The sequence below is a fragment of the Xiphophorus couchianus genome, chromosome 3 (assembly GCF_001444195.1).
Source record: "Xiphophorus couchianus chromosome 3, X_couchianus-1.0, whole genome shotgun sequence".
Taxonomy (NCBI): Eukaryota; Metazoa; Chordata; class Actinopteri; order Cyprinodontiformes; family Poeciliidae; genus Xiphophorus; species Xiphophorus couchianus.
This window is the reverse complement of record NC_040230.1, coordinates 1,582,788-1,610,000: the sequence shown is the minus strand read 5'-3', so window position 1 is coordinate 1,610,000 and position 27,213 is coordinate 1,582,788. Positions and strand designations below refer to the sequence as shown.

At 40.6% G+C, this 27,213-nt stretch overlaps 2 protein-coding genes across 3 annotated transcripts in view; both read left to right on the top strand.

Moving 5' to 3' along the window:
- apom (apolipoprotein M) overlaps positions 1-3,270 on the top strand; it is a 5,372-nt gene extending 2,102 nt beyond the window's left edge. Inside the window, exons 3-7 of one of the 2 annotated variants that reach the window (XM_028013500.1) lie at positions 285-355; positions 1,551-1,685; positions 2,609-2,707; positions 2,786-2,827; positions 2,866-3,270. In XM_028013500.1, coding sequence (XP_027869301.1) covers positions 285-355; positions 1,551-1,685; positions 2,609-2,707; positions 2,786-2,799 — 319 coding nt within the window. In that variant the 3' untranslated portion in view covers positions 2,800-2,827; positions 2,866-3,270. Of the gene's footprint in view, positions 1-284; positions 356-1,550; positions 1,686-2,608; positions 2,708-2,785; positions 2,828-2,856 lie in introns of both variants that reach the window. The other variant, XM_028013499.1, reaches the window with a different exon arrangement.
- A 12,020-nt stretch (positions 3,271-15,290) lies between these two features.
- Positions 15,291-26,933, top strand: lta (lymphotoxin alpha (TNF superfamily, member 1)). Its single transcript, XM_028010387.1, has 6 exons — positions 15,291-15,392; positions 19,388-19,511; positions 21,844-21,874; positions 21,958-21,990; positions 22,073-22,105; positions 26,214-26,933. The coding sequence occupies exons 1-6, from the start codon at positions 15,337-15,339 to the stop codon at positions 26,570-26,572; spliced, it is 636 nt and encodes a 211-aa protein (XP_027866188.1). The 5' UTR covers positions 15,291-15,336; the 3' UTR covers positions 26,573-26,933.
- Positions 26,934-27,213: the final 280 nt, after the last annotated feature.

Genomic DNA, 27,213 nt, shown 5'->3' with positions numbered 1-27,213 from the left:
GTAGGTAACTGCATCTATAAAAATCAGCAACAGAGGACGCGTTGCTGTTCAAAAGTTTAAAAAGGGAACTAAAGTTTTTATGCCTGTGAATTTGCGTCAGCTTCATTGAAACCAGAGTTATTCAAGGAAAATAAAGCTGCTTAGTTTGTAAATAAAAACTAGAAAAGGGAATCTGACAGAAGAAAAGTAAAAATGATTTTGTTTGAAAATTCAAACAAAATCATTTGTTTTCGCTCTTGTATTTCTCAATAGGTCAGTTTTGGTTTTATTTTTTATTTTTGTAGGGGAGACGACTGCATAAGGCAGAACTGGACGTACCATGTGCAGGCGGGGAGGGATGACCTGCTGCTGGAAGGTCAGTGCAGCTTTTACTATCTACTAGTATTGACACAGAGCGGGGAAACGGATCAGGATTTGGTGGTTAAAACGGGTGGTGGTGTGTTTATGTCTGTGTACGAACAGAAAAAAGAGGAAAAAATGAAGAAAACACCTGACATCAAAGATGTGATTCTCTAGAACTATATTGTGAGCTGCTGGGGAAACCCCGGCACTGGTTTTGGTTTTCAAGCCTGTAGAAATGTGATATTCTTGGGAATGTGTTCAGTTTGCCACTTTACATCAAACATTAGAACCACTTTCTCATCACATGGAGTTTCCCAGGGTACTGTTTTGGGTTAACTGTTTTTAAAAAAAAATTATCATTCAAACTCATCTTTCTTCACTCTGATTATAATATTTAGGAACTCTGTTTCCTCCACTTTCCCCACTACAGGTAATAAACTTAGATAATAGCATAAACTGCCTTAATAATAGCATAAGCTGCCAGCTGCTTCAGATTGGTCAAATATCTCGTTTATTTACAGTCAAGGTCTAATTAAACCACTTTGCACCTTTTTAAACGGTTTTTGCTGCAGAATAAGACTTTAACAGTCGCTGAATGGTTGCACAGCAGCAGAAAAGTTTCCTGCAATGAAGACAGCGAGGGACTATGACTGCAGGGAGTCCTCTGGACTTGATAAAATGAAATACACGAACAGGCAATGAACCATTTACAATCAGTAATTCAGAATACTTCCAGGATTTCCACAGATTTTTGACAGTGATTAATACCTGAGCTGCCTGAAACAATCTGCGCACCTCGTCTGGTTTACTGTACGTCATTGTTTTGAATTGTTTTCTCAATAGAGAAAATGTGTCTCAATTTTAAAATATTTTTCTTTATTAAACATATCTGGTGAACAACTGACAGCATTTTATAAACTAAATGGTGAATCACAATAATGTTTTCTGTTCACTTTAAGGAACAAGCTAAAATCTTTCTCACCACTATAAATGGTTAATGAGAAAAATCATTAAATGGACACAAAAAAATTATATTTGTCTTAACTTCATGATTTCCTTCATACTTATTAAAAACAAGAGACCCTTCTTATATTCAGCTTGACTGCGTGATAAATGAAGCAGAAATGGATATTCTTTTACATCTGGACGACAGACGATCTGCCTCTGAGCCTTATCTGTGTTTTACTGGTGTGTCGGTTCTAATCCAGGGAGGCCACAGCGCCGTAATCTGCTGTGGAGCGGCATGTGGGCCAACTGCAGCGACTGCATCGTTTTCCAGGAAATAGACCCGCCTCTGAAAGAGACCGACTCGCAGGATTCACTCAACAGATTCCTGCTATACTGTAAGGAGTAACTCACCCGACATCAAGTCACATTCAGCCTTTTATCAAACAATAACCTCTAAAACTGCAAATACTTCACTTTTCTTTCTTTTCTTTTTTTACATCTGTTATATTTATATTCTGCTGGTCAAATTACTTCCATTGTGGTTTGTGTTATAAATAATTTAGTTAGTTGTAGGGATGCAATTCATCAACTTGTGTTTAATTGTATATTAGATGAAAATTAATTCCAACGATTAACCGACGATGTTCGCTTAGACCAGTGTTTCTCAGTTCCGGTCCTCAGGCCCCCCTGCCCTGCATGTTTTAGGTGTTTCCCTTCTGCTACACACCTGGATTGAATCTATGGGTGATCAACAGGTTTCTGCAGCACTTGATGGTCATGCAATCATTTGAATCAGCTGTTCTGGAATAGAGGCACATCTAAAACATGCAGAGCAGGGGGGCCTGAGGACTGGAAATGAGAAGCACTGGCTTAGACCTTCCTGTAGTGTTGTAGTTTGGGCAGCATCCAGAAGAGGGCACCACTGGTCATTTTTAAGCAAATCAGTAGATAGGTAAACAAAGATGGTGGGGCCATCCCAGAACGGGAGAGAGAAACGGTGTGGAGGGGGATGAAAAATGCACTTTATTTGGTTCTGTTTTGAAATCTAAACACTCAACAAACTCTTTAAGTTTCACAATATATAATGTTTTAAAAAATTATAATTATAAATTCTAAAAGGTTTTGCCCTAAAGAGGCCAGAGAAAACCCAGATTTTTAAGAAAATGTCCAATAATTGAACTAATTGAACTAATCATTCATTAAATTAAATGTCAGTCGATTAGAAAAATCAATCAAGTTTAGATTAAGTCAGTAATCACTAACTTGCATCCCTACTAAGTTACTTAGATTTTCTTTTTTTCCGCGGTTTGACCTGAAGGTCGGCAGAAGGATGTCGACTCGGAGATGTTGACGACGTTTCTTAGGAACTCGGCTTGCAGTGGCCTGACAGCGAGCGTCACACTACCCCATGAGAAAGGTTTTTCATCAGCCATACACATTTTATGTTGTTTTCTTTAATGTTAACATTCATTCTAACAGTTTGATGTTTTTCCAGAGTTTTGCATCTAGACGTGAGAGTCGAGGACGTAGAGTCGCTGCAACTCTGCAGCGGCTTCTACCAGCTGCAGAGTCGCTTCCCACTCAGTGAAATCGCAGCATTTATCTCAGGATGCTTTGGGAGATCTTGGCTCTTTGTAACTGGGATCATTTTGTCTCTCCTGTGCCACACTAAAGTGAACCAGATGGCCTCAGAGAGTAGTTATAATTTTGTTAAACATATCAAAGCCAAACCCATCCAGAGGTTTTATTTTCAGAGCTGCAGCTGCTGAGGCGGGAAACCCGACAGAATCCACCATCAATCAAAACCCAGGAAATCCCAGCAGTCAGAAATAGCTGATCACCTGCCCAGGAAGGAGCAGTTTGTGTTCTCATATAAATATTTTACTTTATTCTTTTGAGTTTATCAGAGTGGCATTAATGTGACTCTCATTGTGAAGATTTCCTTCACATTTCTCTGAATAAACAAATCTTTCATCTTGAGTTCAATTTGAAATGGATTCACTGAACTCTGATAAGACAGTTAGCATGAAAAGGTAAAACATTTCTGTTCCAAGAGGTTTTCAGTTTCAGAGGCTTGTTTTTGTAGGCAGGAGATCTCTGACGATGCAAAGCTGCATGAATGAATCATTCGGAGGTTTTGTTTGTGAGTTTAATCTGCCGAATTCAGTGCAGATAGACATTTCATTTGGGTCAAAAAAATATTTAAGTCAAGTAAAATAAGTGTTCAAGCTTTGATATTATTTATCCTGAAAACATGAAGCTAAAGCTCACATAAAGCTCATATCCAGCTGCATCACTGCAGATTACAAGCAGTCCAGTTCAATCCAGCTCCATTAAAGCTTCATCACTCATCTTAATTTATAACTAATTATATTATAATCCTTTATGAATAGACTGGAATCAGATTTGAACTGAAATCCCATAATTAAATTTGAACCAAATGTATTCCTCTAAAGCTTCCTGGTTGCTGATGGGAGATTTTAATAACGGTAAAATGAACATTTTTTTCAACTTGTCCAACTAGAAAAGATAAGAGCTTCAATCTGTGTTTTGGTCTGTCAGTTATGATCATTTATTGAATTTAGATGAACTAACAGATTTGCAGATGCATTGTTTTTATGTATGTTTCAGCAGAAAGTCTGGAAGGATCAGGGTGGAGATTAATAAAAAATAAAACAGAATACCTACAGAAAATGCAGGCGGAGAAGAGGACATGCAGCACAATCAGAGGAAAGGAGAGCAAAAATAATAAAACCCAGAAAGCTTAAATAGTAAAGGTCCAGGTGGAGAATGAGTCTGAATGCAGGTGAGTTAATCAGGGGAACGAGGAACAGCTGAGGAGGAGAACAGAGGAAGAGGAGAAAAATGAACACAGAATTCACAAAGGAGAGAAAATGACCTTAAAGATGGAGGTAACAAACATTTCTAACCAGTAAAACTCGTCCCTGCACATTTCAGTTTATTACAATCTCTATTATTCTGGTCAGATTCATTTAATCCATCAGTTTATTTGAACTCAGATAGACAGAAATTTACATATAGGTCGAATATAATGTTTTACTGAACTTGGATGCTACAGCATGAAGACACAAGGTGAGCTCATCCACTCTGAAGCTAAAACAAGAACACAAAAATCAACTAAAGGAGGTCAGATTAAACCAGATTAGCTGCAACTGCAACATAACTGAAGCTACTGGTTAACAGGAAGAGAACAGTCTCTTAGAGGATCTGGATGTGACGACAGGATGGAGTCAGGGAAGAAGGAGCAGAGGACAGGACTGAATGGAGACGGATGAGTCACCGTGGCAACGCTGAAGGGAACAAACACAAGAGAAGATTTTTGATTTTTAACACAACATTTATTAAACAATAAAAATCAAATCAAACAATCAGCAGCACAATAATTAACACTTATAATAATAATTTGTTATATTCTAATTCGTTCTGTTCTGAAATGGAGCACAGTCTGTTTTCAAACCCCCACAGGTCCACAAACTCTTTGAGGTTCCCGGTAGCTTTGTAAAAGCAAAACTCCAGCCTCAGTCTGGCTTTCACGTTAATCTTCCACACATCAATAATACTCAAATGAGGTCCAGCCTGCATCTTATCACGTCGAGTTAAATAAATAGCCATCTTGGCTTCAGATAATAAATAATTTAAAATCCGTGACTTAAATCTTGTGGCTTTACTGTGAGGAAACCCATTAATAAAAACAGAACTGGTGAGAACTACACTAAAAAGACTAAAAAATGTCGACAGCACAGTGAAAAACACAGGTAATCGTGCACAATCTATAAAAACATGAAAAACACTCTCAGATAACCTGCAGAAAGGACACTCATTCACCACGCCGGGACTGATGATCGCCAAAAACGAGGTTGTGGCAATGGCACCGTGCAGTATCCTCCACTGCATATCGCCAGTCCTTTTTCGTATTGGAGGCTTGTACAAAGTCCTCCATTGTGGCCGAGATCCTCCGAATCTGTCGGTCCACACGCTAACGGGCCTTCTGTACAAAGTCCTTTTGTTCAGAATCTTAATGTAGCATCTGTACAGTACTTTCGAGTCTGTCCTACACAGATCCAGTTTTTTCCCCTTAAGGAGGGGGCCGCCGTCTTCTTCAAAGTCCGGATCTAAAAGCACATCTGGAAAAGAATCAGACGGATCCGGATGACACTCCTCTGCGACGTACCGCTGCAGGAGTCGTCTCTCCTCAGCCGTCAGGCGCTCTCTCACTCTTTCCAGAAAACGTCGCGTAAATCTGGCAGACCGGACCCCCAGCGTCGAAGCGACCTCTTGGACGTTTTCAAAGTCCGGTCCAGCCACCTGTATCAGTTGCTGCAGGGTCACTATTCCGGCCCTGGACAGCATTCCAGCGACACCCGGCACTGTGCTGTCTGCTACATCCAGCCGTGCGCCGCACACTAATGGCTCCTCTAAAAGCCAATACAGTGAATCAGTCGTGTTTGATCTGTGCAAATTAAAAAAAGCACACGATTTAAAAACACTCTGATAAAACTGGGGCAGCCCTTTTAACTTTAAAAAACTAAAATCAGTAAAAAACAAAGCAGCATCCAGCCCAAGAAAGTTCACACGTCTAAGAATGCAACTGGCCACATCTTTCCACACAGGAAATCTCGTCAAATACTTCTGTACAAACTGCAAACGAAATGTCGCCGTTCTACTAGCCAGGTGGACAAGGCCCTGACCCCCCTCCTCTCTCGGTAAAAACAACACAGATTGCGGCACCCAGTGTAGACCGTTCCAGAAGAACTTAACCATCTCTGCCTGGACCTTCATAAGTAGGCCGGATGGTGGGTCCAACACCGCCAGTTTATGCCACAGCTGGGAAGCGACAAGATTATTCAATACAAGCACTCTGCCTCGATACGACATCTGCGAGTGCAACCACTTCCACTTTGACAGTTTGTTTTGTATTTTTTGTTCAGCGTTTTCCCAGTTCTTTTTTACAATTTCTTTACTGCCTAAAAATACACCAAGATACTTAAAACCATCTCTTTTCCATATCAGACCTTGAGGGAGAACCGGGAGCCCCGTGGGCCACTCACCGACAGCCAGGGCTTCGCTCTTGCCCCAGTTCACCCTCGCAGCAGATAAAACAGAGAACTGGTCCGTAATCTTGGTTAAAACACTGATATCCTGTTGGTCTCTAATAAAAACAACAACATCATCAGCATAAGCAGATAAAACCCTATTGTTTATAAAACCAGGTAAAACCAAACCATGAACATTTGAGCGAATTTTCCGGAGGAGGGGTTCCAAGGAGAGTGCATAGAGCATCCCCGACAGCGCACAGCCCTGTCGGACGCCTCTACGCACCCTAAAAGGAGCACACAGGCTACCGTTGACCTTCAACACACCTTCAATGCCACTGTACAGCACCTGGATCATGGCGATCAGACCCTCGCCGAACCCAAACCTCCCCATGGTTTTCCAGAGGAAGCCGTGTTCAACGCGGTCAAACGCCTTTTCTTGATCCAATGAAATCAAGCCAGTCTGTAAACCCAATGAACCAGAGACCTCCAAAACATCCCGAATTAGGTAGATGTTATCTACCATGGACCTGCTGGGGATGCAATAAGTCTGATCCCGGTGGATGACCTGCTCCATAGCTTTCCCTAACCTGGTGGCCAGGGCCTTGGAGAGGATTTTATAGTCGGTGCAGAGGAGGGACACGGGGCGCCAGTTCTTTATTTCCTGCAAGTTGCCCTTCTTGGGCAGCAGGGTGATTACCGCCCTGCGACACGACAGGGGGAGTGAGCCGGTTTGCAGACTTTCGGTGTACACCTCAAGCAAGTCTTGGGCCAGAAGGTCCCAGTAGGCCTTGTAGAACTCTACAGTGAGCCCGTCAACGCCCGGGGACCTCTGACCCTGCATACTAAAGAGAGCGGCGTGGAGCTCCTGGAGCCCCAGAGGGCGTTCCAGGTCAGCGTTAGTCTCCTCAGAGACCTGAGGCAGTTCACTACAAAACTCCTCATACAATTCCTCATCTTCCTCGTACTCACTACGATATAGGGAACTGTAGAACTCCACCGCCCTCCTCCTGATCTGTCCCGGCTCACTCAGTTGCTGCCCCGCGTCCGACATCAACGAATGTATCTGCTTCCTCTGCCCGTGCTTCCTCTCCAAGCCGAAGAAAAAGCTGGAGGGAGCATCCATCTCTGCGATGTTCTGCACCCGAGATCTGACCAATGCGCCTTGGACTTTATTCTCCAACAGGTTGGCTAAGACTAGCCTTTTAGATTTAAGAGCTTCAATATACTCTCGATTTCCAGTGGAGTCACTAAGGCGTTCTAAGTCCACAATATTCATCTCCAGATCTCTAATAGATCCGGTGATGTCTCGAGTGGCATTAACAGTGTGTTGTTGACTCAGCAGCTTAATTTGGACCTTCCCATAATCCCACCATTGTCTCAGACAGGTAAAATCAGACTTTTTCTGTCTAAAACCAATCCAAAAATGACATAAAACTTCCTTAAAACTACAGTCATGAGTTAAAATCGAATTAAAATGCCAGTACGCGCTTCTAGGTAAGATGTTTCTAATAAACACAGCACCTAGGAGCAACGAATGATCTGTGAAGGCCACCGGCACAATCTGACATGTTCTAAACACATTAAAATGATGTTTAAAACAATAAATACGATCAAGTCTAGCTAAAGCGATACGGTTATCTTTAATGTGGGACCATGTGTACTGCCTGGAGCCTGCGTGCATCCTTCTCCATACATCCACCAGGCCGTGAGATGAGACCAGCTGCCTCAAAACGTGTTGGGCTGCCGGATGCGGCTCTGCATGGTTTCGATCTAAAACATCATTTTCAGTGCAATTAAAATCCCCACCTATAAAAACATAATCCTCTGACACACAATCTCCCAACCTTTCCCCAATTTTCTCAAAAAAACACCTTTTCTCTGTATTGACAATGGGAGCATAAACATTAATAAAAACCAGGCTAAAATGATCAAAACAAGCTCTAACTAAAAGACACCTCCCCTGAACAACGTGTTCAATGTCCATGGAATTCGGGGTGAAAGCTTTGGAGAAGAGGAAGCCTACTCCCGCACTCTGTGAGGTGCCGTGGCTCAACACCACCTCTCCTCTCCACTCTCTACCCCAGTCCGTTTCAGTATTACAATCACTATGTGTTTCTTGCAAATAAATGATGTCAATCTTTTTCTGGTTCATCATTTGATAAATTAATGCCCGTTTTCCCGCCTCCCTCGCCCCATTAAGATTTAAAGATGCCACTTTAAAAGAATCCATACTGGGTAGGGGGTTAAAAAAAAACACACAACAAACCAAGGAAAAAAATGAAATCCTGTCATACATCATAATGCTCAGAATTGTTTTCTGACCTTAGACATTATTTTTTTCAGTCTAAACACTTCTGTATCCGCAAAACCGGACAACTCTCTGTTCCTTATGTGATATCGGGCAGAAAAATAAAACATTCTCAGATTTGGAAAATAACTCTCGAGTTTAACACCTTTCAAGCCTTTCGTTTGGCGTAAAAAGATGCGAAAAGCCTCAACAGGGTATCTCGGTTCTTTGGTACTTGACTGAGTAACCGATACATCGCTGGTGTCTGAAAACCAGCTCTCAGCATCACTGCTATCTGACCCGTCTTTTTTGTCTGCAGGTAGCTTGCAGGCCTGTTTGCTAGCTTGTGCAGCAGCCACCACGTTCTTTCTTTTGCTCCTTCTTTTTATTGGGGCAGAAGCTTCCACCTCTCTCTCATCATCTGTCAGTCCTTTCTCTTTCTCCACTACATCTCCCTCCACCCTCTCTACACTACCTTTTCCTTCATCCTGTTCATCTACCTGCATTTCTCTCTGTTCACCCTGAGCTCCACCCGCTAACTGTTCCTTCTCACCCCTCACCCTTTCCCGCTCTCTCTGCTCACTATCTTTCTGTACTCCTTCACCTTTCTCACCATTCGCACCGTCACCACTCAACACACTGCTCTCATTAATGTTCTCACACACACTCATTTCTACCGTGCTATCATTCCCAACAATGCTGTCAACATCCTCTCTTACCACCACCGCAGGTACTTCCGCGTCAGCAGTGGGCTCCCCCTCCGCTAACGCGGGTCCACCCGCGTCAGTAGCGGAATCCTCCGCCGTCGTAGCCTCACCCAGTGGCTCTCTTTCCCGCTCAGCAGCAGCAGGCTGCTGCTGCTCTGCTGAAGCCGGCTGAGCCGGCTCGGCTCTGCCTGGACACATTTTTACAATGTGGCCTTCCTGACCGCACCCAAAGCACTTCATATGTGACGAAGTAGCAAACAACATATAATCAAATCCATCAACCTTAACATGGAACCTTAAATCTAGCTCCTCATCCCTCCTATTCAATAACATAAAACACTGTCGTCTGTGCGACACAACATGTTTAAGCAGAGGTGACTTACAACCAGATAAAACCTTTCGAATCGGCGACACCACTTTTCCGTGTCGTGACAGTTCTTTAATTAAAAACTCGTCACTAATGAACGGAGGAACGTTTGAAAGTGTAATTTTAGTCGCCGGTAAAGTTAAAGGTGAAACGTGCAAAAACAAGCCATTAACAGAAACGCCCACCTCCACCAAGTGCTGAGCCTGTTCCACCTTTTCAACAAACAAAACAACCGCCCCGTTCATCCTAGCCGCCGATTTAATTGCCCCATACCCAATGTCTTTACCCACCGCCAAACAAACTTCCTCCACGCTGCACGGAGAACCGGCACCCACCTTGACGCCGTTCTTCCGTGTCAGCGTGGAGGACAAAACATTCCCATCACCAACCACCATGGCGTCCGAAGACGCCGGCCTGACGGCCACCCCCAAACCCACAAAACCCCTTAAAGCGTGACTAAACTAAAACACAAAGTAACAATTAAACAAGTAATATGAACACCCAGTGAAAAAACAGTAAGACAAAACAAAGATAGAAAAGTAAACACTCGCTCTCTCTCTCACTCTTCTTCCGCTCTCCACTCACCCTCCTCACACACGAAGAAGAAGAAGAAGAAGAAGAAGAAGAAGAAGAAGAAGAACTGAGAAACAGAAAGAACCTGACCTGGACAATCAGACGAGGGGAATTCATGCTCCACAAAGAGCAAGTTATTAGAAATTATTAGAAATTACTCAACAAAATAAGACAAAACTAGGCGCCAGCTCCAGTTCAAGTAAATCAACAACTTGTACAAAAAAGAAATAAACAGTTATAGCAATCTGCATCGGTCTAGTCCAATCAGCACGTCGTGGCTTGGGACTTTCTGGTTGAATAGCAAAATAAAATTAAAAAATAATTTCCTGTCTGTCGTGATGCTGGATCCAAAGGAAACCAGTGGAACCAGTATCAGCAAAGAAAACCAGTTAGCTAGATGTTTCACTGGTAAAAGTAAATCAGCAAACATGACATGTAAACAAAACTTTGTGTTTGTGAATGTAAACACAAAAATGGAAGTGAGGATCATTCAAATGAACATTCAAGATTTAGTTCAGTTTTTCCACCTGAATTAAATCTGAAACTGATTTAAAACATTATATTCAAATTCTGATTCACATCCTGCAGACCAGTCCAGTCCAGTTCAGCAGAGGAACGCACCAGTACGTTCCAATTCATTATGAATAATAAAAACTTATCAGAGTTTAATCTGATTAATTCTAAATCAACACAGACCAGATTACTGGAACCTAAATGCTTTTTCATTTAAAACAGACAGTTTTTTTACATTAACTTCAGCTAAATCCAGTTAATTAGGACAAAGTTCATTTACCAACAGTAAAAACATTTTCTAAAATTTATTTTAGGTAAATCTTTTTTAAATTTAAAAGAAAGCATTTAAGTTCAAATATAGAATCTGTTAAATACTCTTAAATAAAAATAAAACACAAAAAAAACTCGGCAGGCTTCAAAGCTCTGCAGTTTTCACAACACAGTTATTAAATGCAAAACACTTACAACATCTGCAAACATCTGGCTGGTTCAAATCCAGCAAACTTCAACTATTATTTTAAGTGTAGTTTTGTCAAGTTTTGCTGGTAATTTTCCTTTTACCTGCAGCAGAAAGATATTAAATCACCGTCAGAAAAGGAAGTAAATCCGTTCTGTCAGCAGCAGAGAGGAGCGTCTCTGCTCACCTCAGAGAAAACAAAGAGTTGACCAGACAGACACAAACAACAGTTTATGTTAAAATGTGACTTCCTGTTTGCAGACCAGCTGTGCGGAGTCGAGATCCAGGCACATGAAGAAAGATCCAGTAGAAACAGTCGAGCACATTTTACTTTACTTTAGGTCATTCAGATTTACACCAATTTTAATCCAGTCGACTTTAATCCGACTGGACTAAACTCAAGTCTTATCTTAATCTTCACTAATATCTCCATATTTATTATTTCATTTTGTCTGAAATTTTTTAAAATACTCTTAAAGCTGGAATCTGCAACAAGTGGCTCTTTGGACTTTTCACAACGGCTCTTTAAAACCTTTGCTAAAAATGATAACTAACTAAATAAAGTTTTTGTATATATTTATTAACAAATGCAGGTTTTCATAGTTTTTCCATTTTTTTCATGGAATGATTGGATTGAACTTCTACGATCGAATGACTCTAAAAGTAGCAGTTATATTCTTTAGGTCTGTTTTTCTTGTCATTAGGTTGGAAACTATACACTTTAGTTAAAATAGTTAAATTAACATCCAATAGAAAATGAATCCATTCTCTTTTTGCAAATGCTTTCACATTTTAATTTGCTTTAAAATCTAAAAATAGAAATAAAGTTGAGGTTATTTAAAAAATGCAACACATTTTCTATAGTAAATATTTATCAAAAATGAAAACTGTTGTTTTTGAAAACTTTATTTCCTCTTTATTAACTCTTTGTGGCTCTAAACTACTTTTATTTAGTCGGATTAGTTAATGTTGCACATCTCTGTGTTGGAAAACTGCAGCACAGTTTAAATTTAATCCCCAGATCTCCACACATCTGGGCTGTTTGTTTTGGTTGTTTGCTGCAGAAACTTTAAATATATGGATGTAAAAATATCCTAATTCTGTTTTGTTTACACTGACGGATGCAACCTCAAACAGAGAAGTGTGAGCAGAGCAGACTGGCAGCGGTGAAAGTGAGCATGTCCTCATTCTGCTGGTTTGAACTGTGGCCCCGTTAAACTGGGGCCTCACACTGGAACATAGTGCAATCTGTGGGTGAATCTTCACACTCTCTGCCTTTCAAACAGCACCCGTTGGGAACTACCTGCAAACTCATCGCCCTCTTTACTACTACAGGTAGGATGCACAGGAAGCAGCGGTGCAGAGTCCCTCCGCTGTTTTGAGTGGGGACAGCACCCTGCAGCCCACATCCAGGCCAGTTTGCTTTCTCGTGTTGCGGGTGTAGGTGTGTGTCTGTGTGTCTGCGTGAGCATGTGATGCAGCAGGAGAAAGTTAGTGACATTTTCAGAGTCCAGAGAAACCTTTTCAGCCAGCCTGGGGGGGGACTGAGGGGGGGCCCCATGGAGCACGAAACCAAAAACAAAATGGAAACAGACATGCTGCTCTCACTTCTGCTTTTTTTCCCCAATCTGTCTTGTCCTCGTGTTCAGATTCACACTTAAATTTGTAAATAACACTTCTCCTCTTACAACCACTCAACGCAGCTTCTAGTTTCAAGCAGCATTTCTTTCGGAACAAACTGATTTTGCAGAAATTACTGCATCAAATATGGAAACTGGACAAACAGAGAACAAACTCAATGGAGTTCAGTACAACTTATAGTCACTCTGCATCAATTATTACTTCTTTATTCCACTAACAAATGTACACACACCAGGAAACACACCAGCCATGGTTTCCACTGCCTGATGTCACACAGTAGTTCTGGTTCTGCTTTAAGGGCTTCAGCTGATGACATCACCAGGTTCAATGATAGAGTTTATCAGTAAAAATCATAGAGGGGCACGCTGAATTAGTTTAAAAATGTTAATAAAGGGCGTGCCGTGGTGGCGTAGCGGTTAGCGCGACCCGTATTTGGAGGCCTTGAGTCCTCGACGCGGCCGTCGCAGGTTCGACTCCCGGACTTGACGACATTTGCCGCATGTCTTCCCCCCTCTCCTTCCCCGTTTCCTGTCGGCCTGCTGTCATATAAGGGACACTAGAGCCACAAAAGACCCTGGAGGGGTAAAAAAAAAAAAATTTTAATAAAGAGGAAAAAAAAACAAATTCAGAAAACTTTAATTGGTGGCTTGTGTCCCCTGTGTCCATCCAGTCCCGGTGACCCGGTGTCCCAAAACTATTAGATGTGTCCCTGCGTCAAATGATGAGGTCATCAGCAGGAGAATCTGGAAGCTGAGGAGGAAATCAGCTTTTTAATTCAGGTGTGTTGGACCAGAGGCATCTAGAGGCTGCAGCCCTGAAAGGCTGCAGGCGAACGCGACCCAAATCTGATCTCTTCACTCCCCAGAAACATAACATTTGTGTCACTTCCGATTGTTTTCAAAGTGTCTGCAGTCTGAACTTCATGTCGCATTTTCCCCAACTTCTACGTCACTGATTCAGAATTATGGTGTTTTAGATCAGCACGAGAAATCTGGTTGAAAATGATAATAAGGAAATTATGAAAGCCTGAGTCAGTGAACACATCACAACCCAACCCCACCACTCCTGGTTCGACTCCACATCCAAACAGAACCAGATCAGAACCAGGTCAGAACCCGGTCAGAAGCTGCAGTCCACTAAAGGTGCTGGTTGTTAGCTGGGCTTTCTTCTTATCATCTTCCTTCATCCTGCAGCTATCCAAATGTAAAAACCCGAGAGCAAAACTCCTTCCAAATGCACAGCATCAGAATAAATGTCCAAACAAAAACAATTCTACCAGAAAATGAACTAAAGTCCATAAAATACTAATCAGAACCAACATAACAGAACAAAAGAATAAACTAAACATAAAGGTCTGAAGCTGGAAAGATGGAGAATGGCAACACCTGCAGGTCATAAAAATCCCCAAAGAAAATAAACACAAACAAAAAGTCAAACCCAAACACACAGCGTGTGAGCGATTTGACAGGAAACTGAGAGACGCAGCCAGAAAGCAGCTGAGTGTGGATGTAGAAACCTGGCATGGAGGAAAAACGTTACATTTCTGACATCACGACCAGATCACAGCTTCATGGGCAAAGTTTAGAGAAATCTTTAAACTTAAACTGATTCTATAGAAACATCAAATGTCAACAGAAAATAATCTCATTTGTATAAAACTGAACTTTCTACAAACTGTTTCATCTCTAAAAATATTTTTCTCCAACCAGATTGTTCTGCTAAAGCTTTCTGCAGGAAACATTAAGAGATTGAATACTTTCTGTAACGGGGACCTTTCTGCTCCTCTGCCCCATCACAGCTCATTTATATTCAAACATGGCTCATTAAATATTAATCTAGGGTAAAATCAAGTTCCTCAGGTTCCTCATTGATATTTAACCTGCAGTGTGGGACAGTATGAAAAGGCCTCACACCCTGCAGCTTCATATCTGACTCTGAATCAGCCACCAAACGCTGCTGTGAGGAAGAATTTCCCTGTCATGTTTGTTTGTTTCATGATGACCTATAAACGTGGGAAATCTGAAAGCCGCCCTCAGCAAACATGTATGTGTCAATGAGGGACCGCACCACAGCGCCTTTCTCTTCACATCACCCTGCTTTCCTCACCAACATCCCCTTTTTCCTTTCACTGCTGAACCTTTTGCTTCGGGTTTAGAAGAAAGTGTTCCAAACACACACACACATCCACACACACATCCACACACATGTACACACACACACACACGCTCCGCTGGACGAGACTCGTAGGTTTCATAAATAGAATAAACGTGTCAAACCAGAGGTGCTTCTGAGTTTCAGAGCGATGAGTGGAGCCACCTACACCACGAGCAGCAGCCCTCCCCCCTCCACTCGTTCTGTTCAACCACAACTCTCCCTGCAACAACAACAAAAAAAAACCCTTCCATCTCAGCTCCTGCTCAAAGAGAAAAACCTGCGAGGCTGGCATGTCTGTCAGAGAGGAGACTCAGATGAGCGTGGACGAGGACAGCGCAGGACGCAGGTGAGTCCACTCTCTCACCAACATTCCTGGGATCCATCCCAACGTTCCCATTCAGCCCAGCAGAACGCGGCGGCGGCGGCGGTTCGGCTGCTTGCACTGAAATGCCTAAATGAATCATTTGTTTCTTCGTTTAATCGTCTAATTTTGATTCATTTTGGTGCAGATTTACTCATATGCCATCAAAGATTTCATTTGGTTCCTCTTTTGAAACTTTTGTCCAGACTTTAGCTGAGTTATGAATCGATTCCGTTGTATTTCGCATTTTGAGTAATCAGCACTTTTATTAGGCTTTCTACGAATATTATTGATATGCGACTTACGATACAAAGAAATGCTCATATTCTGAGAATCCTGATTTCTAAAATGAAAAACTGCAACACTAATGGACCAACGAGATCATCTGCTTTTCTGTTGAAAAGATTTAGATTCAACAGCAGAAAGGAGATAAAAGATCTGAATATCAGCTTCTGTTTGCATGAATTTACTCACCATTAAAGACGTTTCAAACAATTTAAATAATTCCTTTTTTGCTACAGCAGCATAAATCTCAGAAAAATAACTTTAATCTCTAAATGGTTTTAGAAATAAAACACGAATCAGAATAAATCCAGAGCAGCTCCACAGTCATCAGGTCTAAATACAAACTTTTGGAATCTGTATAAATTAAAGCTTTTCCACTGTCTGCTTAATGTATCAGTGACAAAACAAAGCACATTTTTCTTTTTTTAACCTCATCTCAAATTTTCTCTATATAAACAATTCAAAACCATAGAAATCAAAATGCCTCACAGTTTAAATCTACATCTATACTGAAACTTTGGCCAGTCTCATCAGGAGTTAAAATAGCTGCAAAACCAGAAGTATTTGTGTAAAACCCATCAGGGGGATTGTTGTGGAAACAATGAAGAATCCTCAACTCAGGAAAAAGAAAGAAGTCAGTGTTTCATGTTGTTTAGGGGCGGAGTTGCATCACCTGTCGCAGATGGACCAGATATGGGAAAAAGAAAATCCCACATTTACTGAAAATATTACCAAACAAAAATCCTCCTGCTGTCACTTTAGCTGCACCTGTAACTGTATAGTTAAAGCACAGAGAGACACAAAGCCTGCTGGGTTTGGATGTCAGTATGTTTGTTTTTGGATCATCGTCCTGCTTAAAGATCCAAATCTGACCCAGATTCACTTCACTGATGGATTTTCTGAGGTTCTCGATCCTTCAATGAACTGAATCGAGGTTCCTTGGGCTTTTGGAGTAAGAGGCCCACGGCACCACACACCCTCTACCATGCTTCAGTGAGAACAGCCTTGTTCTTCTGCTTCACAGCAAGTTTCCCTTTAAAGTCCCAGTGGCGTTTGCAGAACTGGACATGTCGGCTGCCAGACAACTGGCAGGATATTGATTAGCTTCAAACGGAGACTTTAACTCTGCTGCACTTCTAACCATCCTGATCCATCTTGGTTGCCATAGTTACACCTTTGCATTTCAAATATTTCCTGTAGGGATCAATAGGAAGTGCTACTGGGAAAGCATCAGGTCTCACATCCACACATCAAACAGCGGTGAAATGTGCAGGTTTAGGCAGGCATCTGCTTTCTTGGAGCTGTTCTTCCACATATGAAGATCAACACTCATCTGGTTCCTTGGTTGTTCTCTTGTCTTCCCTATTTTGGAGAGTTGCTCAGAGAAATTAACTTCTCAAAGAAATAGGAAGTAAAGAAGCTTATGAAACGCTTTGCTTACATTTAGCTTATGGGAATTATTAGGAGTTCTGACAAGTGAGGCGTCAGTAATTAAGAAACAATAAATAAAATTTCCTTCACTACTGAAGTAAAAGATAGTTAGATATTTTTTATCTCGTTTTCTGGGCGTTTTTGCTCCTGCAGATGAAAAGATGAATTCATTTTAAGGCTTTAAATCTGGAGACTTTTTCAAATAAAACGGATTTTATGAGAATGTCAGCGTAACTACGCCCTGATCGGCGGTTTTTGTCGCTGATACAAACAATCTTTCTCCAACTGAAAATGACCAACATGGGAAAGAATGGACAGTTTTAGACCAGCGGTTCCCAACAGATGGAGACAGGGCTCCAATGTGGGCCATGAAGAGTAAAGAAATAGGTCATAGAAAGTGATTACATAAAAAATGACACATTAAAAACAAATCCAGCCATTGTGGACTCATAATTGGGTTTAATAACACTGCTCTGCACTCAAAATTTCCCACGACTTATCATAACACACTTTCAGAAAAGGTCCGACTGAGAAACACTTCACTCACGCTCCCTGGTCAGGGGTATTTCAACCAACACAGGGAGTTTCACTTCACGTCACCACAGGTAGGAAATCTAGACCACCGTCGTTATCTCCCTCAGTGAAAACTCCCACTGAGGTAAAACCCCAGAGAAGCAGAACAGGTTTGGTCGCTATAGGTTTAAAGTACATTTACCCACAATGCACTGCAGGCTGTTCTATAAATGTCTTTCATAGTAATCACTGTGGGCGTTCACCAGTTTAACTCTTACAGTCACAAACGTGTTGAGTTCAGGCTTTAATCCTCTGATGAATGCAACCAGTAAGCATTTCCTTCTGTTTACATCAAATCTTTGACTTCTGAAGGATGAGCATGATGGGAATTTGTTTAAAAGTTATGCAGCTGAGGCATCAGAGTCTCACATCACTGGAAATTCCTGCAGCAGAGTTAAATATTAAACAGAAATGTTTCTTACAACACCGAAAAACACAAAACCTTACAAAGTGTTTCTGTCTTCTTTCTATTGCAAATATCTTATCTCACTTGAAAAAGGACAAAAATAAATTACAAGTAAGTTTTCATCAAGACATGGGAGCTTTAAGTCAATAAATCCTTAACATTAATGGAAAAATGACTTTAACCAGTGGAACTGGTACTTTATTTTAACCTGCATTCAAGAATTGTTGACAAAAACAATGTGGCTTATAGAAAAGTTACTTGTAACTTAGTTCTGTCTTATTTAAAGTGTGATGAGATATTTGCACTAGAAACCAGACAGAAACACTTTGTAAGGTTTTGTGTTTTTGCAGTGAAACAGTTTTTTTTATTGCTGTCAGGACTAACAGTGGAGATGTAGTTTTATAAAGATAAAACTGTTTTATCTTTTAATCTTTTAATCAAACACTAAAAATAAACCCCCAAAGTCACTTAATTAGATTCAGAATGAGATCAAAATGGATATATTGTATTTACTGCAGAAAATAATCATGCAGGTGTGGAGATGCTTTGTTCAGCAGCGATGATGGAAGAATGGATGGAAGAACCTCTGAGTCTGAGGTGGAGGTTCACCTTCACGCAGGACAACCACCTGAAACATACAGAGATACGATGGACGGTTTACATTCATGTGTCAAAATGGCCTAGTCAAAGTCTAGGCCTGTGGCTAGACTTGAAAACTGATGTTCAGAATCCAGTCTGTCTGAGTTTAAACTGTTTTGCACAGAAGAATGTTAGGAAAAGTTCAGATTCCTCCAGCTTTCTGATCATGCACCAAACTGTGTTAAAGTTTGGTGCCCATGACAAACTGCAACGGCTCAATGGACAGTAAAACCTCTGCATTCATGTCACCGAGTGGTGATTTTTGTCCCTGAATCAAAGCGACAACAGAAGAAGAGGAGTAAAACCTAAAGGAATAAATCCCGTGAAGTGAAAAAGTGAAGAAAGAGAAACATGTTTGGGTTGGAGGTTTGATGCAATCATTGAAACAGAGCACAAATTTAGCTCCCTGTTCTAAATTTGCTAGAGGTTTCCTCTGAGACTGTCAGAAACGGCGCGTCTGTTCAAACTGTACTCCTCCCCCTCATCGCTGCCCACAGGATGATGCTGATCTGCGTTCAGAGGTGGAAACTTTGAGCTGAGAATCATCACAGCTGGAAAAATGTTAAGAAAAAAAAACCTCACTCCAGCACCAGCTCTGTGATGACAGTCTCCATCTGATGCAGGTGTGTGTGTGTGTGTTTGACAGAATGGAGGGTCAGTGCCGGTCGTCTCAGAAGTACCTGCTGCTCCATGTGTGGTGCGGACTCCTCACCATGGCCCTGGTCATCATGGCCGCCTTTATCGCTTCCATCAAACCAAAATCTGAGCTAGTAAGTAAACCTGATCCACACATTTCCACATTATAGGTTGAAAACTTTGACGCCTTGAACATATCTGAACATAGATTCAAAGAAAAGCCATGAAAACAATTTGTTGCTAAATAGTTTGGAATTCAAGAATTTAAAATACAGAAAATTGAACTTTTCTCAAACAGGTTGTATCAAATGTATTACTGGTGATGAAAAACCCTGGTCTTCAGTCAGATAATCAAACATTAGATTAGTTCAGATTCCCTGTGAAACATCTGGGTGTGACTCCTACTGGTGATGTAAGCTAACAGCTAAAGACCCAGTTACACCAGGATTCCTTTTATAGCACCAGAGCAGATCTGATCTTTGAACAATAAAGATGACAAATACTGAAGTTTTTCTCTGTGAGTCGATTTGTGATGAGGCGATTATTGAGTCGGTCAGAACCAAAGTGATGCACAGAGATTGTTAATCACATGAGATTTTGACCCAATAACATCTAAATTTCATCGACTTGTCTAAATATTCTGCAGCAAACTTTAAACGAGCTTGCAGATGCTTTTTCTTCATCAGTGGAGTCTGCATGAAGGCCTGAATGACATATCTTATATTTAATTTTTTCAAGTAAAGTCATAGTATTCCGCCTTTATTCTTGTAATTTTATGACTTTATTCTTTATTTTTTCTTAGTATGGCTCTAATATTCCATCTTCCAAATGGAAATTATTAAACCATCACATAAATACTTATTGAAGACTTTTTATTGTACCACGTTTCTTTTATTTTGGTCCTGATTCTGTTTCAGTGGGTTAACTCTTACAGTGAGGAAATATTAAGTTACAACATCAGAATCACATGATCCAAACTTTCCCCTTCAGGTAGTTTTTCATAAATTGCTTTAAATCACCAATTGTTGTGAAGATAGGCACATAAAAATATATAAAACATGGATGGCATGAAGACTGACGTTGAATAAACAAGTTACCCACAATGCACTGCAACCTTTCCTGTATTTCCCAAAGAAATAGGAAGTGACTTTGAGTAGCTTTAAAAATAAAAATTTGTTTAAAGAAACTCTTCATTTATGTTTATCTTGGGAATTATTAAATGTTCCAACAAATGACGCATCTGAGTAAAATAAAACATGTGATGATTTTATATGCTGAGCATTTCCACACGTTTGGCTTCGATTTCCCCAGATAGTATTTAGTAAAGAAGTATCTCTAATTATTTTGAATCATTTTTAAATTGCTTGAAAAGCACAAATTACTCCTTGAAGACATGATGGGGAAATAAAAGCACAATGATTTTTGTATTTTTACACTTTACTGGTTTGATCAGAAGCTTCTCCTGAGAAAATCTTTTAGATTCTGAATGACATTACTATTCATCTTAAGCGTATATATATCTAAACTGCCAAACATATTTTATTAGCTGTTTTAGTTATTTATTTTTGGCTGCAGCTGGTCAGTTCTGTCCAAATGTTGTTGTTAACTTGCAATTTAGAAAAATATCTAGAACATTTTGATAGACATGAGTTATCCGGCGCATGGATTAGTTTTAAATTGAGAAGTTTAATCCATTCATTGAAACAAAGTTAAAACCTGATCTGGTTTAATTTTCGCCTGTAGGTGGCAGCATTTTCAACGCTAACAGGCTGTCCTCGGGTTTCCCCAGAGGGTTTGGCTCCATTGTGGGTTCAGAAACATCTTCACTCTGATGATCTTTATCTGTCTCTGATTGGATTGAAGCAAAAACTGATCAGAAAAGATTTGATCTAAAGTGTCTCAGAGTCTCAGAGGTGGAAATTTTATGAAAACCCCCAAACCTCAACAATCCACCAGTAAAGCTGACAACAGTCATGACTACAACCTGGACAAACAGCAGTTTACACCTGATTCTTCCCAGCATGAAAACCGGAGCAAAGTTTCTCTTCATTTTTCTGAAATCAGGTTTTTGTTCGTCAAATATGTGAAACTTAGTGAGCAGCAACAGTTTGAATTAGTTCTAAGAAACACATTTAAACTCCAGCAGGAGAATATTTAATGAAAACAACAGAGACAGACCGACAGACAGACAGACAGACAGACAGACAGACAGACAGACAGACAGACAGACAGATAGATAGATAGATAGATAGATAGATAGATAGATAGATAGATAGATAGGGAAGTAAATACAATGTAGGACAGAAGAAAAAGCAAATAATCAAAATCAAACAGGAACTTCAACTCAACAGAAAACCCAAACCATCTCATCAGAGCATAAAATCACAACAGGAAGTTTTTAAATCTTGTCAGTAATGAAGTGTTATACTCCATGAACACTGACTTTAGACGCTTTTGTCCCTCCAGCCCAGCAGCTCCCAGGAAACCCCTCCAGCAGGTACGCGTCAGAAAGTCAGACTGTTTTTCAGAGTAAATCTGATCAACGCCACTAACTTTGTTTCATGTGATTTTTCTTTTCAGTCAGTGCTCACTTTTCCCCAGAGGGACTTGTTGGTATGTTGGATCATTTACACACCATAATGATTCACCAAACTGACTCAGGAAGCTGAAATTACTGTTCTATGTTGCTTTTCAGGAAAGTGGTCTTCCTACATTGAACTGGAAACACGTGAGTTCACCTTCACTTTCTTCTAACATTCAAATGATTCCTTTCACTTTCTGAAGAAATGAATCCGTTTTATGAGTTTCTAAGCTTTTATTTAGGATTTTCTCCATGTTTAGAAGAAAAGAGCTGTCGTTTTTTCACTTGTTGCTCTTTAACAGGTTGAACTGTTAAACTTCTCATTTTTCATGCTGTGAAAAGCAGTGAACTCTTTAAAATAAGCAGCACAGGTTGCTTAGCAACGTCCTGTTTATTTATTTATACAGAGAATACACAACATTTTATTAACCTTTGAAACCACAAACGTATTAAAAACATGTTAATGTTAAATGTTAAATATGCAAACATTTTATAACCAGAACATGTTCCAATCTAATTTTGCAATTTCAACAGACATGATTTGAGGTAGTTTAGAAAACAAACAGATTTAATTCATGTTCACATATCTGTGTCCAAATCACCACAAACACATTTAGATTCAGTCACATGGAGTCAGAATTACAGTCCAGGACAACAGGCAGTGATTGATTGATTGATCTGGTATTTAGACGGAAAAGCTACGAAAACTTGATGTTTCTGTTCAAATAGCAGCAAGTTTGAACAAAACAAGGGAAGTGACCACAATAGATTTTAAGTCTGAATTGAAAACAAATCAACCTGCAACAAGTTTGAACTGAGGTTCGAAACACACACACAATTCAGGTGTGTGTAGCCGAGGGTCACTTGGGATTTTTGACTAAACGGATCAAGGAAGAGATAAATGGAGAATAATGTGGAGGTGTGGACTGAGCCCTGTGGTACACCACAACCATCATGAAGCAGCTGTGTGAGAATATCTTACATCCACATGAATGACTTGTGCTCTCATGTAACAAACCTCTAAATAACTGCAACTCAGCATGATGTTTTACTCTCCTCTGGTTTTCTACCCAAAAGAGCTAATGTTCCTCTGTGGAAGGGTAAAATAAACACACCCGACCCCTGAACTCTGAACTCAACCACATAAAGGCAGTTACAAAGTCGGTCTTTTATCACCTGAAGACACAAAAACCTCTTTTATCAAAGCACCAATTAGAGATAAATCTTTATTGTCATAGGACCGATGAATAAGTGTGACTATGGTAACGAATTAGCAGCAACAAGTTTTCAACGTAAACTTTAATAATTCAGATATTGTTTAAATAAGTATTAAATATTTATATTACCCAAGAATTCATAAATCAAAAAGGATATTTTAACTTTAATGAAAATGTTATTAAATTACAAGGTAACAGATAATCAGCCCTCATTTGCTGAAGCCTTGACCTTTAACCTTACTTGTGTTGATGAAAAGTGCTGATGTGACGCCTACATGTTTGGTTACAAAAACTTCAAACATGTTCTGGGAGAAGTCAGTCATTCTGAGAACGTTACAAACAAAACCTGAATCTGAAACTCGTCTGCTTCTGTTAAAATAAAAGTTAAATTTGTGTCTCCACCTTCAGTCGACTCCATTTCTGAATTCAAAAATCCTGAAGCTGTACGCTCTGGTATTTCTCTTTAGCAAAAGATTTAACCTTTATAAGAATATCTGAAGACATCGACTTTAATTTTGGCAAAATTTAAGATGGTAAATTTCAGAAGAAAGGAACTGTTAAAGTTAGTTCTCAGTCACTGATGTTAAAATAGTCCAATTTGCAGCGTTAGTAAATGCGCCGAGCCAGTCAGTGTGTGTGAGGCGGCGCAGAGAATCCAGCCTCGTCATGTTTCCAGTCGCTTGTGTCGGCTTCCTCCCACCATGTTGGCTCCTTCCTGTGTGAAGTGGCTTCCTACAACCACAACAAACCTGCAATGACTTTAGGCATAATTATGAGCCACAGCAGCAAACGTGGGTTTGATGTTTAGCCTGTGCCGACAGAGAGGAGATTAGGAGGCTTTCATTTCTCGCAGCTCATGGTGAAACAGATCTGTTTATTCTGCTGGAAGCCGAAGTGAACTCAAGAATCTCATTACAAACCTTCTTTCATCTGTAAGGTCACTCAGTGTTGACCCGGAAATTCAACCACACAGGAGTTGCAAAGGAAAAAAGTTTAATTAAAACCCTTTCATGCATAGTGGTCACTACAGTGGACAGCTATCTAAAAGCCATTTTCTTGTGCTTCCTGTGGATTTTTATGTTATAAATGCACACAGACCACTGAAGTGGACACTAATGCATCATAAAATATACCATCAACTACTGGCCATCAGCTGCAAATGCAAGAAATTATTTTTGTTAAATACAATATGGCCGACAGACAAAAAAGCATGAGAACCGACCCGGTCCCTCCTTCTACTGTAGACGACTCTTGCAAGTAAAACAAATATTATGACATCAGATAAAGGAACAATACTACTGATGTATTTTTCAAATAACAACTTTGTATTTGGACAAAATTACAATTGATCACATAAAAAAAAAAAATTTCCTACCTTTTTTATGCCTTAAGAAAAAAAATTTAAAAAATGGGAAAAAAATTCTGACACAAAGGATCATAATTCATGAATGAAAGGGTTAAATTTTCAGATACATGTTGCGGCTCAGGATGTGGTCATCAAACACAGCACCGAGAAGAGAGGAGAGAAGGCTGGTGATGCACTGATAGGGGGGTAACTGAGAAATGTTCAGCTTAACTGACCTGTAGTGCAATGGACGGGTGGAGCAGAGAACCCAGGAAGATCAGGCTGCTGTGGAACCAATGAAATACTCCACAAGGAGATCCAACAGGCAACACCCAGGGAGGGACTAAGACGATAGTCAGGCAGAGGTCAGACACAGGAGAGCAGAGAGAGCAAACTTAGCTTGAGGGGCAGGCAATAGTCGGTGGTCGTGAGGCAAAGCTTGGGTCAGGGTCCAGAAATCCAGAACAGTTGGGATCCGTGAAGGGCTTGGCAGGGAGGGGGTCAATCTGTGGACAGAAAAGGGTCGAAGAAACACTGAAGGCTTTTAAGGAAACGCTGGATCTCTACTGGCTGTCGCTAATCTGGCAAGGAGGCTGAGAGGAGTTTAAGTAGGGAGGGGACCAGGTGGAACAGGTAAGCAATCAGCAGGCGTGGCAGGTGAACTGAATGAGTGTTTACACACAGCATGGACAGGACAGAACATGGATCATGACATTCATCCCTGTGCACAGATCTGTAAAGCAGACACATATTAGCAACTTAAACATATTTAATCTTCTATCATTTCCATATATTCTTTTTTCTCTCCATTTCTGACTGGTTGGACGCCGTCATCTCTGAGTCTGAGTTTCACTGACCAGACATGAGCAAAAATCTCTTCCTTGTTTTTCAACCTGTGATCCTGAAACTCTTGGAATCTTTTAAAGTTCTCCAGGTTTTCTGAGGATTTTTCGAAATTGTTCTGCATTTGAGGAACGATCTAGAGTCAACACGAAGCTTCAGTTATTACAGTTAGAAAAAAAGAGATCAGGCCTGAAATCTGTGATGAACTCTGACCTGAACCTTCAGAGCCACATAAAGACAGCTACAAAGTCGGCCTTCTATCAGCTGAAGAACATTTCCAGGATTAAAGGACTGATGACTCAGCCAGATCTTATTTAAATTATTATTGTCTCTATTTAACCAGGTAAAACTCCATTGAGATCCACATCTCATTTTCAAGAGGGACCTGAGCAGAAATCTGCACACACATGTAGAGAAACTCACCCACATGTTTATCTTTGGTCCCTGATTACTGCAGCAGCATCTTCACAGCTTAAAAAAGTCACTCCTCCAGCTGCAGCGGGTCCAGAACGCTGCTGCTGGCGTTCTGACTAAAACCAGGAAGATGAATCACTGATCGTCTTCACACTACAATACATTAAAGATCTGCTACTGTTGTATCAACCCTCCTGACCTCTCAGTTCTTCTGGTTCTGGTTCTGCTCTGCATCCCCAGAACCAGAACCAAACATGACGAAGCAGCTTTCAGCTTCTATGCACCACAAATCTGGAACAAACTTCCAGAAAACTGCAAAACATCAAAAGCACTGAGTTTAGACCAGAAACATTTCTTGGGAATGAACTGTTTCCTTCTGTTTAGTGCAGCTGCGGGACTGAAGGAAATGTTTTGGATGTTTTTTGTGTTTTTGCAGACTTTGGTAAAGATGCGTGGAGGGAACACGTGGCCTGTGCGTCCTGCTCCCTCTGCCTCCATCAGGACGCCATCTACGTCAACAGCAGCAGCCTGGAGAGCTCGCTCTTCTTCTTCTACGCCCATGTGGCCTTCAGGAAGAACACGACTCACAACCTTCCCTCGTCTGTGATGTTGATAAGAAATGCCACTAAATATCCAAAGAAGGACGAGAGGGTTTTGGTGGCTGTCCCGGCGGCGGGCGAGTCGGTCTGGTTGGGGAAGATGGTGACTCTGACCGGCGGCGACAGCGTGAGGCTGAGGATCACAAGAGAATATCTAAAAGGCGACTCGTTCTGGGGAGCTTTCCAGCTCCATTAACGCGCCACGTCTGGATGGACCGGTAGTTCTGGTATAACTTATGACCTGTTCATTCATTTGGTTAGATTTTTTCCCCCAAATACATTTCTGAAGTATTTCCGTTCCTCCTGTGGCCAACATGGAACACTAACTCCATCAGACAAGTTTAAATGCAGATTTTACTCCTAATCGTTGAATAACGGCCCTTTTTCTCAGTCCTTTTGGTTTAGTGAAGTTCATCCTCCGTTTGAAGCCAGTAGAAAGTTTAAATGAATGTAAACTGTGAATGGGCCATAAAAAACCTCCTTATTCCTATTTTGTAACTTCTCTGTGTTTTTTAATTTATAATTAAATATTTTATTGTTGTTGTTTGGAAGCAAACCAGAAAACTAATAAAATGTATTCTTATTATAAGTCACATTGTGTTTTTGTGTTTAACATTTCATTTTTTATTACTCCAGGTGTAATTATGTTCACTTATTGTTTTTTATATATTTATGAACAACATGCATTGCAGTCCTGCGGCTGTTCATTTAACTGGAGTCTGAATTATCCTTCGGTGTGAAATGATGGATGTTATTTTTGCATTAAATATGTTCTAAAGGTATTTTTTTACAGTGTCTGTAAACATGCTGAATATTAACTTCTACACCAAATTCTGA